Genomic DNA, 16,021 nt, shown 5'->3' with positions numbered 1-16,021 from the left:
AATTGAAATTAATATTTCATCAACACAGGAAAACAGTATGTCTCTAAAATAGATGCTTGCTCTGTTTAGCAATAATAAATCAAGATATTATAAATGGGTGTGAATGTACAGAGGGATTGGGGTGCTGAACCTTGTGTTTGATTCTTTTTTTTTTTTTTTGGAAAGGTCCTCTCCACTGTCACTAATACTGCTCCATTACAGAAAAATTGCAACACGTGCCATTCTTTATGTTTGATCTAAGAGCTTTCACTGTCAGATGATATGGAACATTAACATCTTTTGTCACATTTTGCTTTACTGTCACTCTGCTTTCTGTTAAGATGCACAAGACAGTGAAGGTGGTACCTGCTATGGGTTTGTGACTAATGACGTGTTCAAGAACTAACGTTCAATCACTTTAGAGCCTCCTTCACTGTCTCACAAAACAACAACCCATCGTTCGGCTTTCTGAACCCCGCCCCCCGCAATAACTTTTGTACAGTCCCCTGGCAACACTGGACATTTCAAATATCATGTCACTTTTGTCACTAAAAACTTTCCTATTTTGTGTTCTTCTCTTTGCAGGAAAAAGGAAACATTGCCGTTGTATTTAATGTCGGAACAGATGACATTAATATTGAGGAGACATCAAAGTTTGTAAATGACGGAAAGTACCATATAGTGAAGTTTACGAGGAGTGGGGGTAATGCCACTCTGCAGGTGGATGACCTGCCAGTCATTGAGCGCTACCCCACAGGTGAGTCACCCACTCTGTCTTCAATCACATCTTCCTGCTGCTAAAAAGCGATAAAATGACCAAGACATTATCCAGCCAACGAGTAAAGCCTTATCTGTTAGGATGTTTTTCTGTTGACTTGGCATGTGCTTTAATTGCTTTTTATTTTTTCTGTTTCCAGCAGTTGTTACAAATATTACCAGTGTTGTTGAGTTTTTTTCCTCTCTCATGTTTATCGCTTTGCATTAATCAATGCTGTTGAACAACCCAGGTCTATGTAAATAGGTTGCACTCAAGCGTTCCCGTAGCCTAAAATGCAAACTGTAGAAAAGAGCAACCACCCACCCTGTCTGCATGTCTGCATTATATTCCCCATATACATAAATAATCCACCTACAGTGTATGTTCACAGCGAGGTCAAATCAATAGACTATTTACAGACAAATTACCACTTTTACTGTGGCAAGTAATTGTGTGCCAGTTCAATTTTTATTTCTCTGCCAATACGGAGATTGATTGAATTAGGGCGACGAGGTAGACAGACCTGTAATAACACAGTCAAACATAATGAATACCTGAGTTAATCTATTGCTTAGATTTAGATACCAAATGATCAGCTACATTTACCATGACGATGCACTTACGTATTAATCATTTTCACAACATACACCAGATTCCTCATAAAAAGACATAAAGTTGTCGTTGTTTTCTTTGACACTAGTGTGCTACTACTAATAGTAATCATTTTCATTTATGTAGCACGTTCCATAAACACAGTTTACATGCCAGTAAAAGATGAATTCCCTTCTTACTGGCTGTGTAATGAGTATTTAGCTGTTGAAAAAGTATAAAATGTGTAATACTCTCCTGATGATGTAACAGGAATACCTGTACTGGCACTGTCTTATATAGTGTAGTGGTAAGTGGTAATAAATGTAAGTTTTTTTTCTGCAAAGTGAAGATTCATATTGGGGGAAATGCAAGCTCTGTGTCATGATATTTGTTGGGAAAATATGAAGTAATCAACTGTTGGAAATGGAAAACAACTCAGCAACACTGGTATGTTTCTGTAGAATGTCAAGATGTTCGTAGTTTGATGGCTCTCAGTAAGAATTTAAATGCCACTGCTTGTGTTGTTAAAATTGTTAACTTTTTAACTGCTTAAAGGCTTTGACAAAACCTATGGAGTATTAAAGGAGTGTGACTAGTATATGACTAAGATAATCAAAACACCAAATTTCTGTCCTAACAAGTGAAGCATTTACCCCACGAGAGTAGAAACTGCAGCCCCAAATCAAGAGCATTTGTTAGAGTACAAGCATGCCTAAAATAACCGTGCGGCAGGACAAACGGAAGACAAAACTCAACCTGTCTCTCCACTTTTGCATAATGTTTGGTGACCTTTGGAGCTATGACCAGTGCATTCATCCAAATGAAAGAGGGTTTTATGACTGGGACTCAATCCTTGCCGCTTGCCTCAGGTGGAAAAAGGAAGCTAATGGCTTTTGACATGTTGTGGACATGGCAGAATGCACAGCAGGGTTAAATGCCTGGATGCTACGATCTCAATCTTCGAGCAACAAACACCCTCAGTCCTTGAGATGCCTGTGATACATACTGATGTGCTGCTTATAAATTGGGGGGAGGGGGCTATTTTAATACACATAGGTTCCATACCTGAGATGATGGGATATTTAAGTGTCACTTATTGAAGGTTTTAATGCTGCAGAGGGAAATATGATGAGGTTCAGCTCAATATTAAATTAAGCACTTGGTAAAACACTAACACTCAAGATCACTTACATACAGTAGCTTTTAAAGTTATTTTTAATTGGCCTATTTAAAGCCTGGCAATGGAAAACATAGCACAGTATGTTTGAGTTCTTGGTCAATGTGTTGTGAAATTTAGAATGTTAGATAATGTTAGATTAATTCCTCTTATGATAAGTGCTGAGTTATAAATGCTGCAGGGGAGAAGTGACCAATCTCATCCCCACCAATCATGCATCAGCGACAATGCCAAGTCCAGCTACCTTATTAGGCTCGTTGCAGACTAATTACATCCAATCACAATTACTGCACAGTTCCTCCCCTCACCCCCAGCACACAAAGCCATTATTCTCTCAGCTCGCCTGTAGTTTGATTAGTATCCATGTATGCCTCTAACGCACTCATAATAGCAGCCCTCAGCCACTCTTAGGCCACTCACAGAACAACAGTGATTATAATAAGAGTAGACAGCAAAGATAAAAATGATGGCTGGAGAGTGAGAATGACAGAGAGTAGGAGATTATATGGGAGGGAGCGATCATTCTCAAAGCAAGGAAATAATTGCTTCACCAGGGCCTATATTGCTGCCCTCGTAATCTCATTAAAAAGTCTCGTACTGCATACTTATGGGCCATTAAAAGTCTTTAGCACAATTATTAGAATCTAAAAATGCAAAACGCACACACAGACACATAAGTAGCCTTGTATTTGTTGTAGCTCTGGTTCCCACTCCTTTATTCTTGCCCCGCTTTCACTCTGCGCCGCACACACAAAAGGCTGGGCAGCAACAAAAAAATCGGCCCCTTCTCCCGAGTCTTGGCCATGGAAGTAATACCATCACAATGGCGCTGCCAGGCCCGCAGGGTACGGCACAGTATCCTATCGGAGCACCCAATGAACACTCGCTGCACACAAAGATAATGGAGAAGTCCCTGGCCTTATTCTTTTACTGTTATCAGAGCGTGGTGCACTTACAGAGCGCTCTGTCTCTCCCTCCACTCCCCCTCAGCTCTCAGTTCCCTCTTTTTCTGTCCTTTTTACCTCTATCTGTCCACCCCTGCCCCCTCTGTCGATCTCACCCCCTGTCCTGTTTTTCCACCTTGTGGTGTGGAGACTGATTTGTGGGATACAAGGGGAGGAGGGTTAGCTTTATCCATCAAAGCTCCATCCTATCTGCTCTGGTTTCTTCTCTGTTCTATCCATGAGCCTATTCAGCCTATTGTGCAAGCAGTCATTACTGAGCATGCTTAAAAAATGGTGCAATGGCTGCCACAGCCAGAGTAGAAAAAAAAGGGGAGCAGAATAATAAAATAATAGTGAGATTTGTGTAGGTTTCTCCTTTTTTAAATTCCCTTAGCTCCATGAACAGAGGAAGCATTTGCATATTTGTTCATTTAATGTGGCGAGTGTCCAAGGGCTTGTAATGAGATAAAGCTCCCACCTTATCTGACCACTTTATTAACAAAAAAGAAAACAAGTGAGTGAGGGCAAAGCAGGTCAGTTGGGACGGCTCAGCTGAATCGCTGCTGTCTGGCGGAGGAGATAAGCCAGGCTGTCCCATACCAAACCAAATCACCACTCAGCAGCAGTCACCGGCTCCGCTCGCAGGCAGGATGAATGGGCTCTGCTGCTGCATCGAAGCCCAGGGGATAGCATTGTTTAACACTCTGGTGTCCCATAGTGGGGATCAATACACGATCAGACCTTGATTATATCCACACTTAATTAACCTCAGTATAAGGATAGACTAAGTGTGCCACAGGGTGCAGAGCCAAACAGATAAAGCGCTACTGTCTTTGAAAATGGAGCATGTTTTTGCACAAAAGTAAAGGATTTTGGCACAGCGTCATGCTGTGTGTAAGGATAAGTGTATGCGCGTATGTGAGTGTGTCTGACACTGTGTCTTTCTAGTGGTTACCTTGCCCTCTTCTTCAGCAAATTGTCACTTCTATTACAATATTTCAATAGCGGCGTGTAGAAAAATACAAAAGCTGTGATTCTAAATGCCAGCTACAAAACATTAAAAACATGTTTATACATCGCAGCTGTCAAGGAACTGATGGAGACTGTGTGCAATGAAATGCACATAAATTAATAATGAATCAGTCAGGGAAATGCCACTGAACTGACTGTCGCTCTTCTTCAGTCGAAACTCATGTGTCCTCACCGTCCTCCCAACAGCTGTAGGCTAACTGGTCTCCAGAGCCCAGTTTGATGCTGACCTCTCCTCAGATGAGGTGTCACAGTAGCAGGAAACAGAGAGGTGACATAACTAACACCCCATGACTGACAAATGGAGGTGACAGGAATTAACAAAGCCCATGAATGCTCCATGACAACAGCAATTAATGGATTATTCATTAATTTAACACATTCAAAATATAAGGAAATACAGCTTGTGTGTGTGTGTGTGTGTGTGTGTGTGTGTGCGCCTGCTTGTTTGAGTATTAATTTGTTTGTGTATAATGCTTCTATCATGCACAGTGCTTAGGAGAATTAGGTGGTGCAGAGCTCCAGGCACCCTGCATAAGGGAAATACAGTGTGTGTTCAACAGCAGGCAGTATAGTAGACGTTACATAAGCTGAAAGCAACTGGAGGCTGGTGTGCTTCGCATCCACCTACCTGGAGGAAGCTTAGTGATTTTCTAGCTGCAGAATAAATTACATATATTGTTCAGTAATTCTTAGTTATGACAATACTGTGCAACTACACAGTCTTTGTTTTTAAGGAATAAGTATGATGATATACTGTACTGTTCTTAGGCTCAGTGTCCATATAGCATTTTTTTTTCTGGCAGACAAGCGCTGGCAGGGCACAGGGGAAACCCATGGCTTTCTGAAAAGTTGAGAGATTTTCAACTGGAAGCGCTCGGAGCAGCCACACATAAAAGCCGGAGCACCTTTTCTCTAGGTGGCCACATATGCTCTCTTCTCATTGGGAACAATTGACCCTTCACTAAGACCCACTCCTTGAAAACAGACTGGCCAATTATAGCGTAGCATTGGCCAGCTCCGACCGCAGCCCAGCAACAACACTGCCGTGCTCCATAAACTCATCATACAGTCAGTCATGCAATCGTATCAGATTTGCTTCATTTTTAGGCTGGTTTTGTGGATTCCAAGCTTAACGTTGTCCCTGGGGCTGCCATGTATTAAACATACTCGTTACCTGGAGAGATTGGAGAGAGATATACCTTTCTTCCCATTCCAAAACCAAAAGTAAACCCGTAAAAGTGTAGGATTAGCTAGTTATGTAGCTATCCACAGCATGTGTAGCCTACTGAATGTATACACAAGGCACTTTCTCTTTTAAACGATCGTCACACGGTATAAAGACTTACCCTGCTCTACAGGAAGGGAACCAGGGAAACTTTGCCGATATCCAACCAAGTGCTTGTCATTGCAGTATGGGCGGATGAACTGTGTTCAGTTTTCCTGCGTGCCACCAGCTGCCAGACCACCTCCACAACACAGCTGATTAAATATCAGCAAAATGTCCCTTTACTTTCATTGTCTTCTGTCTCAGTCGCCGGTGATGTGGTGGTTTATGTTTATACAGCAATATGGTTTGGCTTTAGCTTCTAACTATCTTTGTCTTTTTAACCTGTTTTTGCTGCTCAGTCAGTTTGACGTCCTGAATATATCCTTTGAACACATATTGTAGCCCCCTTGTCTGCTTGTCTCTGACATTGCCTTTTTGTTTTTCCAAAAAATTGATAATATTTCTTCAGGGAGTGCAGTCAGTTACAGCGTGGGCTCCATGCTAACTCTAACAACAGCTTGACGGACCATCATGAGGGGGCTGGGCTTAGTGAAGGGTCAATTGAAAATAGATGCTAGCACTCAGAAAAGACAAAAAAACCCCATAAATGGACACTCAGTCTTATTGTTAACAAATCCCATGAAATCTCCATGTATTGCATGTTATCTATAGCCTCTATAAATTACACCTCTGGACCACAGAGCCAAAAACTATTAAAATCACATCAGTGTGCTACTGTATGCCGCTGCACTGGGTGACATGTTTCCTTCATTACCATGAACCTGGGCACTGTAATTTATTTTACTTAATTTAGTCAATTCCACAGACACCATCTTGTTGCCTTAAATACTCACTAGAGCAGCTTACTTGTATTAATCTGAAGTTAAAAATAGTCCCCGACAAATGCATTTTCTCATGTTTGACAGGTATTTGCTCAAAACTACAGTGTCCATCTTCTTGAAGAAACCATTAAGCCCTTTTAGGTATTGTAACTTATTCTTAAAGCTTTATGTCTTAGCCTGAGTAGTTGGAGTAGACTAACACCTCTTTTTTGGTCTTTCCATGGAATTTGTTGAGACTATCAATTTGAAAACTTGTGACCAGTCTGTAAAGATGATGTCCATGTGCAGGTTTAAATGCTGAATTTGGGTTGCACTCCGTTAAACATAAAGGTGCTCCATCTATAGCATAGCATAGTTAGACTAAATACGTGTCCTGAATCTGCAGTATCTCATCAGATAACTGGACATTGTTTCAGAAAAGGGGCTCTCTAAATACCCTTCAGAGATCCACATCAAAAAGCAAACACGGTGTTCCTGGGTGGCTTTGTTGTAATGCAGAATGTATCTGTCTGCGTCAATGTTGAGGGAGAAATGTTCCACTAAATCTCCCTCACAAGCCTTTGTGCTCCAACCGGGCACAATCAGCTGCAGCCAAATTCCATGAGCTGTATAGCCAAGCTTTAAACCCTTTTCTGGTAGCTGATCCTCTACAGTAATTCAAGCTGATGCGATTAAAAAATGTCTTTTTATGCGTCTTCTTACCTCTAAGACCTTTCATCAGACCAACTGTGCATCTGTTACAAGGTTACCTCCCTTCCTTCATGTCTGTGTGACTCTTTCCCCTCCGAAGCCATTCTCCACCAAATCATTGTTAGCTACCGGATCTTTTATCTGGCAGAACTGAATTAATATAGTTGATGGGACAAACATTGTCAATCTGCCGGAAGAATGGAGCTGACTGAATTCAATCTCTGCAGACAATACCAGGGGAAAGGCACTCGGAGACAGTGCCACTTTGCTGAAAGTCTTCTGTTCTGGCGAGGTTATTGGCCTCGACAAAGGGGTGATGCAGAGTTTGCCCTCATTAATGCCAAAGTGCCCCTCCAATCTTGGAGTGGAGTTTTTCTGTAGCTGCTCTTTCTGTCTCCTGACACTTATTTGGCTTATTCTCTGAATACTTTTGGAAAAACTACTTTTTCATTGACTCTAGTGTTATCAATGTGCAATATTTCTACAGTCAGACTCATGACTTTCCTTTCTTTATGGCTTGTAGGTTTTGTCAAAGCCGTTTTATTGAAGATTTACAGTGTATGTACCTACTTTGACATTGTCTTCTGACTTTTCTCTGACCAGATGCTCTGAATGTATACTGTGTTAATTGTTGTATTACAATTAGCTTATTATTTCTTGTCAATTAGGCTATGTATAAATGGGGTGGGCATTTGTAATATGTTAAAGTTAAATTGTCCTTTAAATCATAACAGGTTGATTCAACAATAAATTTAAATGATGTGCTTTTTGAAAATGTATATATAACTAGTTTAAAAGCCAGTTAAAAAGATGTAGAGGGGAAAGGGGATGGAAATATTTGGGTAAAGATTTTGTAATGGAAGTGTATAAATTTGTGATTTGGGTTGGTTGATAACATAGCTCTTTTAACCTAGATGAAACATCTGCGTGCTAGTCCACTTATTTTCAATTAATATAGGCCTAATTTGTTGGCTAAAATAAAATAAAATGAGTGAAGTTTGTTCAAATAATGTTTTAGTAAATATTGTTTTTTTTAAATATACAAAACGTTTTAAATATAAAAACCTTGTGCAGTTGTATAGCTCCAGCATTAAGTATGAACATTTAACCTTTGACCTTACAGATTGTAACCACTGAAATGTCTCTTTAAACTTTAAAGGCAACAATGATAACGAACGCCTGGCGATTGCTAGACAGCGAATCCCATACCGACTTGGTCGAGTAGTTGACGAATGGCTACTCGACAAAGGTAAAATCACTGATTAAAATTTCAAATAAAATAATTTGATCATAACCAAGTTGTAGCAGTATTTTGTAAATAATAAACCTAAAAAATAAATGTTCAGTAAAACTTTAAAAATAAAATGATTTGAACAGTTAAATTTAGTTTGTAGTGTTTCATACTTTTCATAATAATGTATTTATTTTATAGATGTTAGCTGTTTTAATACGTGTTTATTGTCAACTTAAGGTTAAAGGGACTGTAAATATGAATCTAAATCCACTTACTGAAGTAATATCAGCATTGTTAAAATGTCTATAAATTACCGTAGCATTTTGCTGTAAACATCTAAATGATAAATTTAAAAGTTCTTGTTCAGTCATTCATTAGTTGCTAAGTGTTATTTGAAACACTTTTGAAACAGATACAGTACATCTACAGTACAGTACAGTACTTAGTGTCATTTGATCTGTTCTGATTAAACTCATAGCTGATAAATAGAGTGCAATATGAATTGGCATCAGAATTCTGAGTCCCTTTAACAGACATTGTAAATATGTATAGGGCATTAGATCAAGGAACTGTAATATAAAACAAACTAAGTGCATGCTTTGTTTTTTATAGTTCAATAACTAATTCATATTTTTCACTTAAAATGTGAAATAAGCCCTATCATTTTTCTGTTTGTTTGTTTGTTTGTTTGTTTTCTGTTTTGCCTTATGAGAGTGCTGTCATAAAATACTTTTGGGTTTTCCATGTGCCCAACCATATCTGTTCTAAGTTTAATTTTCCTTGGTTGCTTTTGCTAAAAGGATGAATAGTTTCAGATTTCCTGAAGTGTGCCCTGCTTCCTGTGAGATTGCACACAAGAAAAGTCCAATTCTCACAGCCTCTTGCCAATTTTGCAGTTGTTTTTTTTCCTCATGCTTGCTGTATACCAAGTTTGTAAATCCTAAAATTTGAAGGAAAATATGGAAGATAACATAAGCAAAGCATAATAAGAATATATGCTTTTAGCTTTGCTAGACAAATGTCTTATGTTTGTCTTATTTACCAGGCAATTTCCTGCAAACAAATTGTCCCTTTATATTACTTTCAAGATTATGTTATCTTTTCAAGTAAGTTTATTGCATTCCCATAACATTAACACTTCTGATTAATCTTTCTCCTTGTTATTTTTAGATTAGATTGCCCTTTTAGCAAAGCTGCATTGATTTTCTAAATCCTGTGTTTTTATTTTACATGTTTTTTTTCCCTTTTCATAGGCATCTCATCATTATTACTGCAATAAATTACCAGGGTTTGCCTCTACAACCCGTAATTTATTGGTCTCATTAGCCACTGGGCAAATAATCTGTCTTTCTGTCTTTTTTTTTTTTCCTGTTCAGTTTAAGTGGCTAAGTCCACAGTTCAACATTCTTGTATATATGTAACATTGTTTTCCCACAGGGCGGCAGCTCACAATCTTCAACAGCCAAACCACTATACAGATTGGGGGCTGGGAGCGAGACCGGAGTCGATCCTTTCAGGGCCAGCTTTCGGGCCTCTACTATAATGGCTTAAAGGTGTTCAACATGGCCGCCGAGGGGGATCCCAACATTAAGATCCAAGGCAGCGTGCGGCTTGTGGGGGAGTCGCCCTCCTCTATCACTCCCCAGTCCAGCACCACAGCCAATCGCTCAGAGACATCCACGTCCATCATGGAAATCACCACCACTACGGCGTCCAGCAGGCGAGTCAAACAGACGACACCACGAGAGCCTCAGCAGGTAAGATCATCTTTAAGATGACGCTCTTCTAAGTGACTTTCACTCATGTCATTATTGTCTCAGCATGACGTTAAGCACATCATGGATTATTATATTACATGTCATCATTATGCTCTTACATAGTGGAACGTTTGCTGTACTTAATTGTGTCACGCCATTCTTCTCCTTGAATCCTCTGACCTAAAAACTGAAGGGAAAAACGTGCATTGTTCCACCATTGGGAGCAGCACCACAGGCACACTGTTGAGCGTTTCTCCCCGTGCAATCAGATGTGGCACAGTGTGTGTGTGTGTTTGTGTGTATTAGAGTGATAACCATCACAGGGGTCCTCCATCATCTTTATCTGTCCTGCATGAGCGCCGCAGCATCTGCAGGAGCATATTACTTCTCAAATGTCACGATGTGTGACTAAACAATGCAACACAAAACGTATGTCCTATCAAATGAAATGGCGATCAGACCATCCTCCTGTAGTCCTCGCCAAGAACAGAAGACATAAACACACTATAAAAGATTAATCATTATGCCATTTAGAAATGTCTTTGTCTATCAGTATCAAATCCTTAATCCTAGTGTAGCTGCTAAGTCCTGGAGGTTCTCAACATGTAAATGTGAATTTAAGAGTTTTCTTTATTTACCTGCATCAATGCATCGGGAATTAGCTTGCAACAAACATGCTGAGAGAACTCAATTACGACCTAGGAATACCTGAGCCCTGAACAGAAGATGGGATTGATTCATTTAGGTCACAAAGCAGAATAGTTTCAGTGTTTTTTATTACAACAAAGAGAACCGTCAGAATGTAGGGTATTGCTTCACGTATTGTTGGTACAGAACAAAAGCAGAAGCTTCTTGGCCCACAAGAAAGTCTGTGCAAACAAACCTGAAAGCAACCTCATTGATAACTAAGAAACGTGCTTTAATTGTCATGGGGCCAAAGCTGCTCTGTGTTAGCATTCATATCTGTAGTATTTGTTTAAATGATGAATATGTGACATTATATGAATCTCTCAACAACAATAGGGAGTGATATGTAATTAAAACCGTAAAGATACTGAGAGTTATTCATACAAAGTTAAAATGTGTGTCAGAATTTTAAATATTCAGTGAGGTAGTTGCAGGGAAAGGATCCATAGTGGCTTAAATCAAGCCTAGCCGTATACTTAAGTGACCCTTTAATCAGGGCTTAATCAGCTTTTACAAATATAGTTAAAAATCATTTTGGATTTAACTCATTTTGGATTAATCGGATTGGGTAAAGGAAGATTATAGAATCTCCTGGAGGGGGTGGCTTTGACTTCATATTTAAAAAATATACACACACTCAAAATTATTTGATTGTAATTAGTTTTAGGCAGATTGTTAAACGTTTTCTGCCTTTACAGTTTCACTGAGACAACAGTTAATGCACACACGTCTCAGGCCATTTCAAGGATTTTCGAGAGAGAAAAATGTTTCACTGCATTGGAAGTGCAGTGCTCTGTTGATTAGTTTCGTTGTTCAGGAGTAAGTTGTTCTTTATACCCATTTAAATATTTATTTCCACATTGTTGCTTCTGAATTAAATGAAAGCATAAAAAAGCCTTGAATGTTGATGTTTCTATGAGGCCAGGCTTGAACTTTTCTATAGAGCTTTTTAAAAAGCTCGACTTTATTCAAAGCAAAACAAAATGTCAAGTTTTTCTTTCAATTAAGGAGACTGTTGAGCCTCCAGCTCATATAATGAAATGACAAACTCCCACAGATAATTCGCACCTAGTTTTCAGCTAAGCGGCAGTAAAGACCTCACATTACTGGCCGTCCCCTACCTCTCTCTCTCTCTGACCGGCTTAACAGTTTGTGTAAGGGTCTGCAGTTGCTGACAAATAATACAATCATAAATATTGATCCAGTGAAATGGCTTTCTCTCAGACTCAGCATGGTTGCTGAACCGTTGCAGGAGCATGTAACGCAGGCGAAATATCACACAATAGACTATAATTATATCCCAGCTCCATGTGGTGTTATAAATTGCCACCAAGGAACCAAGAGATTGGCAGAAAGGAACCGGCTTGATAAGATGGATGCCTGCCTTTTTCAGCCATTTTCATCTGGAGAGAAATAAAGTGATATAAATGACCGTGACAATTTAGAAATGCAGTGTATTACAGATATTTATTAATTTACATACAACATGTTTTCTGCTTTAGATATGATCTCCTGTCTGGATATCTGGTATTATTCCCTTATGCTAACCAGATTCTGCTCGAATAGTTAAATCAATAACAGTTTACCGTGTTGCAATTATGTGTACAGCTACTGGTCTTGATATAAGCAGCAGTGTAAAGCCCTTTCCCACTGGACAAAAACGTCACAGACACCCACTAACATCTAGCTTTTGTCTGCAGTGGGAAAGGTTACAATCCGCATTCATTCCTGGGACAAACTCTGCAGTACTCATGGGTATTTATCGGCTCCAGCTCCAATCGGCTCAGATTGGCGTTGACGGCAACAAGTCACCCAGGCGGACCTGCTAATTTTTGTCCCTTTTTTGGCACAATGCAATGCCACAGATTTCATTTGCCTACATCCAAGCAGCACACAAACATCATTCAAAATTAGTCCACACTAAGTTTGAAATAGAGACTGAATAAGTAACAACAGATATGAATAAGCTTCACTGGCCTTCATGCTTCCTAGGATTGAGCCGAATACTTGGATAGGAGGAGTACCTAGTACAGATAATGTACTTTTTGAGTCTGACTATCATCCAAGTAAAATGTTCTGTAAATAGTTTTCTAATAAATCATAAATACAGCAACTTCTAACCAACCCATATCAGTTCAGGTTTAAATAACAACTTCTGGTTAGGTCCCACCTAATCCCAGTTTAAACTCCACCCACGACTGGTTTAATTCCCAATCATTCCAAGTACAGATAAGGATGTGGATAAATGAATTGACGGAACAGTTACACAGATACAGATTATGGTGTCCTTGCTCGTCGCCACTGCTTTCTGCTGTTTACTAACCTTTTGTCCAGTGCATTGATGAAGAACATGACACTTCAGTAAAAAGACAGGAAGGCATACAGGTCTACTGCAGAGCCTTGTTCGAAGCTCTGGTGTACTGGCAATGTGAAATTAGTCTTTTGTTTTTAGCAGGTTTCCCTGCATTGACGAAACCTGCATCTATGCACTAATTTTGGTGGATAAAGAGTTAAATATATAGTTTCATCTTAAAGTTGTTGTTTTTTTTTTTTTCCTGGACTTGTCTTGTGCCTATTCTTTTCAAAGTGTTAAGTGTATCAGTGATGCTGTAGGCAGGTTAGAGGTGATACTGTGGTTATTTTTTTTTTTTTTTTATTCATTTAACTTTTCTTTTTTTTTTTTTTGCTAAATTAATTTAGAGATGTTGTACTGTCAAGTTATGTTGCATTGCAAGCTCACCTTTAAAGTGGCATAAAGGCTTGGAAAAAGCAGAATAGTCAAGGCTAACTGTGTTGGTTTAGGTGTTATCTAATGCTTTCATACAGAAAGAAAGGTCATTGGATTAAAGAGTGGCTCTGTGATGCAGGTGGAGAGATGAATGAGGCATGCAGAAACGTGTGCATTGGGAGATGTCAATGCGTTCAGTTTGATTCAACGTGACGACCTTCCCATGGAGAGCTCCCGCGGTAGGACATTACTGTCTCAGGACACTACCCTTAGAAAGACATCGTGTCTGGCCTCTGTAAAAAGAGATGGTGCATTCACTGTCCTTTCCCCTGAATAGTCAGCATTTTAATCATTGTCCAGCTGTTCCGTCTCCACTCTGATGGCGAATGCAATTCAGTGAATGCTTTTATATCCTGAGAGCCTTAAATTACTGGGACATGTACTTTTTTAGTACGCTGGCCCCAGTGGAGATGGAATGGCTAACAATGGTGGTGGCAGTATCAGCCTCTGACCACTGAAGCTCGGTAAAAATGGTGCACCTGATAATGTAGATCAGGCTGTCAAAGACTGTCATTGGATCAAAAATATTAAGGAAAATAGAGCTTTTATAGGCCTGTCTAGCAATGACAGGTAATGGTCAGGCCCTTTGGTAATAAATCAACACACATAAATCAAATTCAGTTAACTAGTTTAAGTACATTTTGCTTTCAACATCATTATTAAAAGAACCTATAATCTTTTTTAACAATAGATCACAAAGCTGTGCAATGTGAAAGGCAGCTCTACTGTACCTGCTCAGTATTAAACAACGATTAGCAACTGTGACTAGATTGATAAACAGCTAAAGTCAGCAGCGCTGCCAAATATTTCCCTCAGATGTTGGTGGAGACCAAAACAGAGCTAAAATTAAAGTGAATACTGGACTTACATACAAGAAAAAGCCAGAAACACATAACAGAATGTGGGCATAATTACAATAAGAATTTGATCAAATCCTTCTCTCAAAAGTGGGCTTGACTCCAGAGAATACTAGTGAATACTAAGCAATACGAAGATTTAAAAATACACAGAGCTGTAGAGGACTCTTTGCCTCCATGTTCACTGTGTTGCCAGTTCAGAGCTCATTTGAAAGTGTTAAACTCACTTTAACACCTTACCCATGATATTGCTCTGCTAGCCAATAGGCCATGCAGGCTAATGCTAATGTGCAGTTTTCTATGAAGTGCGGGTCAGCTAATTGCCCTCCAAAAAAAAAAAAGATTGAATAAATGTATCCATACACCCCTGAGTGCAGTATGAGTTATTATGAATATTTCAAGGTTTTGCAAACAGAGAAAAGAGGGATTTTGATTTAAAAAAAACATAAAGACATATTGGACAGAAACCAAGGCATAACTGAACAACACAGAAAGCAAACTTGGAAAATGTGTTTTTCCTTCACTGTATCTTTAACAGATTATCAGTAACTGGTGTCTACAGGGTTGCAGTGGTGAAAGAAAATGAAACAGAGCTTGATACAATAATCTTAGTAATCAGTTTGCTTATGAGTACACAAAATCCCTAGACTCTGATATCTTATTATGCTTGATACATGCCTTCAATATAAAAATAAATTTGCAGCCAACGCTGATGTCTTGCTGTGCACACATGGTCAAAACACCAGCACAATTAAATCTTTCAGACAGTGACACTGGCTCTGTAGATTTAGGGTATGTCTCCTTGCACTAGCCCACATATCTCCTAGAGGGTAAAGTCAGTGCTAATCATCATTAGTGTAATGATTTTGAAGGGTCTGTGGGGACTCTGACTTCTCAGGTGCCCTATCAAAAGTTCTCCAAGTGCTCGGCTGGGGTTATATTGTTATTGAATACTGTGGGCCTTGGCTTATGGGTAACATTACATTAATGTCATTCTTCTCAAACCACTGGGTGTCCACTCAGGCTTTATTAATAAAGAATATTATCATCTTAGAGCACACTGGTCTAATCAGGGAGAAATACACCACGGGAAAAAAGCTGATGTGTCAGAAATGTTATTTTAAAAGTGATTAGAATTCCCCCTTTGCTTAAGGGATAACTGGATTGATTCAATTCGAGGATTTACAACCCACTCATATACTGAGATAGTAAATAACAGTGGGACCTAGCCTGGATGTTACCTTTATTTTGATCATATCTTGAGATTTCCTGACTAAGAGAGTCTACTCTTGGCTTTTTCGTGTCAAATATTCTCTGTGGTGGCTTTTCTCTGCTGTGTGCTTCCTGCCCTATGCGGGGGAGGTAGCTTACTGTATGGGCCTGACTGTCGTGCCTTAATGAAGTGTCTGCTCCCTGTAG

General features: G+C 39.4%; 1 protein-coding gene across 1 annotated transcript in view; it reads left to right on the top strand.

Moving 5' to 3' along the window:
- The window catches only part of LOC126406699 (neurexin-1a-like), a 285,366-nt gene that overhangs the window by 231,708 nt on the left and 37,637 nt on the right, over nucleotides 1–16,021 (top strand). The window contains 3 exon segments of the mRNA XM_050071161.1: nucleotides 565–736; nucleotides 8,439–8,528; nucleotides 9,951–10,270. Of these exon segments, the coding sequence (XP_049927118.1) occupies nucleotides 565–736; nucleotides 8,439–8,528; nucleotides 9,951–10,270 (582 nt within the window).

Source organism: Epinephelus moara, chromosome 19 (genome assembly GCF_006386435.1).
Source record: "Epinephelus moara isolate mb chromosome 19, YSFRI_EMoa_1.0, whole genome shotgun sequence".
Classification (NCBI taxonomy): Eukaryota; Metazoa; Chordata; class Actinopteri; order Perciformes; family Serranidae; genus Epinephelus; species Epinephelus moara.
Note: the sequence above shows the minus strand (reverse complement) of the source record. Positions and strands in the feature narration are given on the sequence as shown.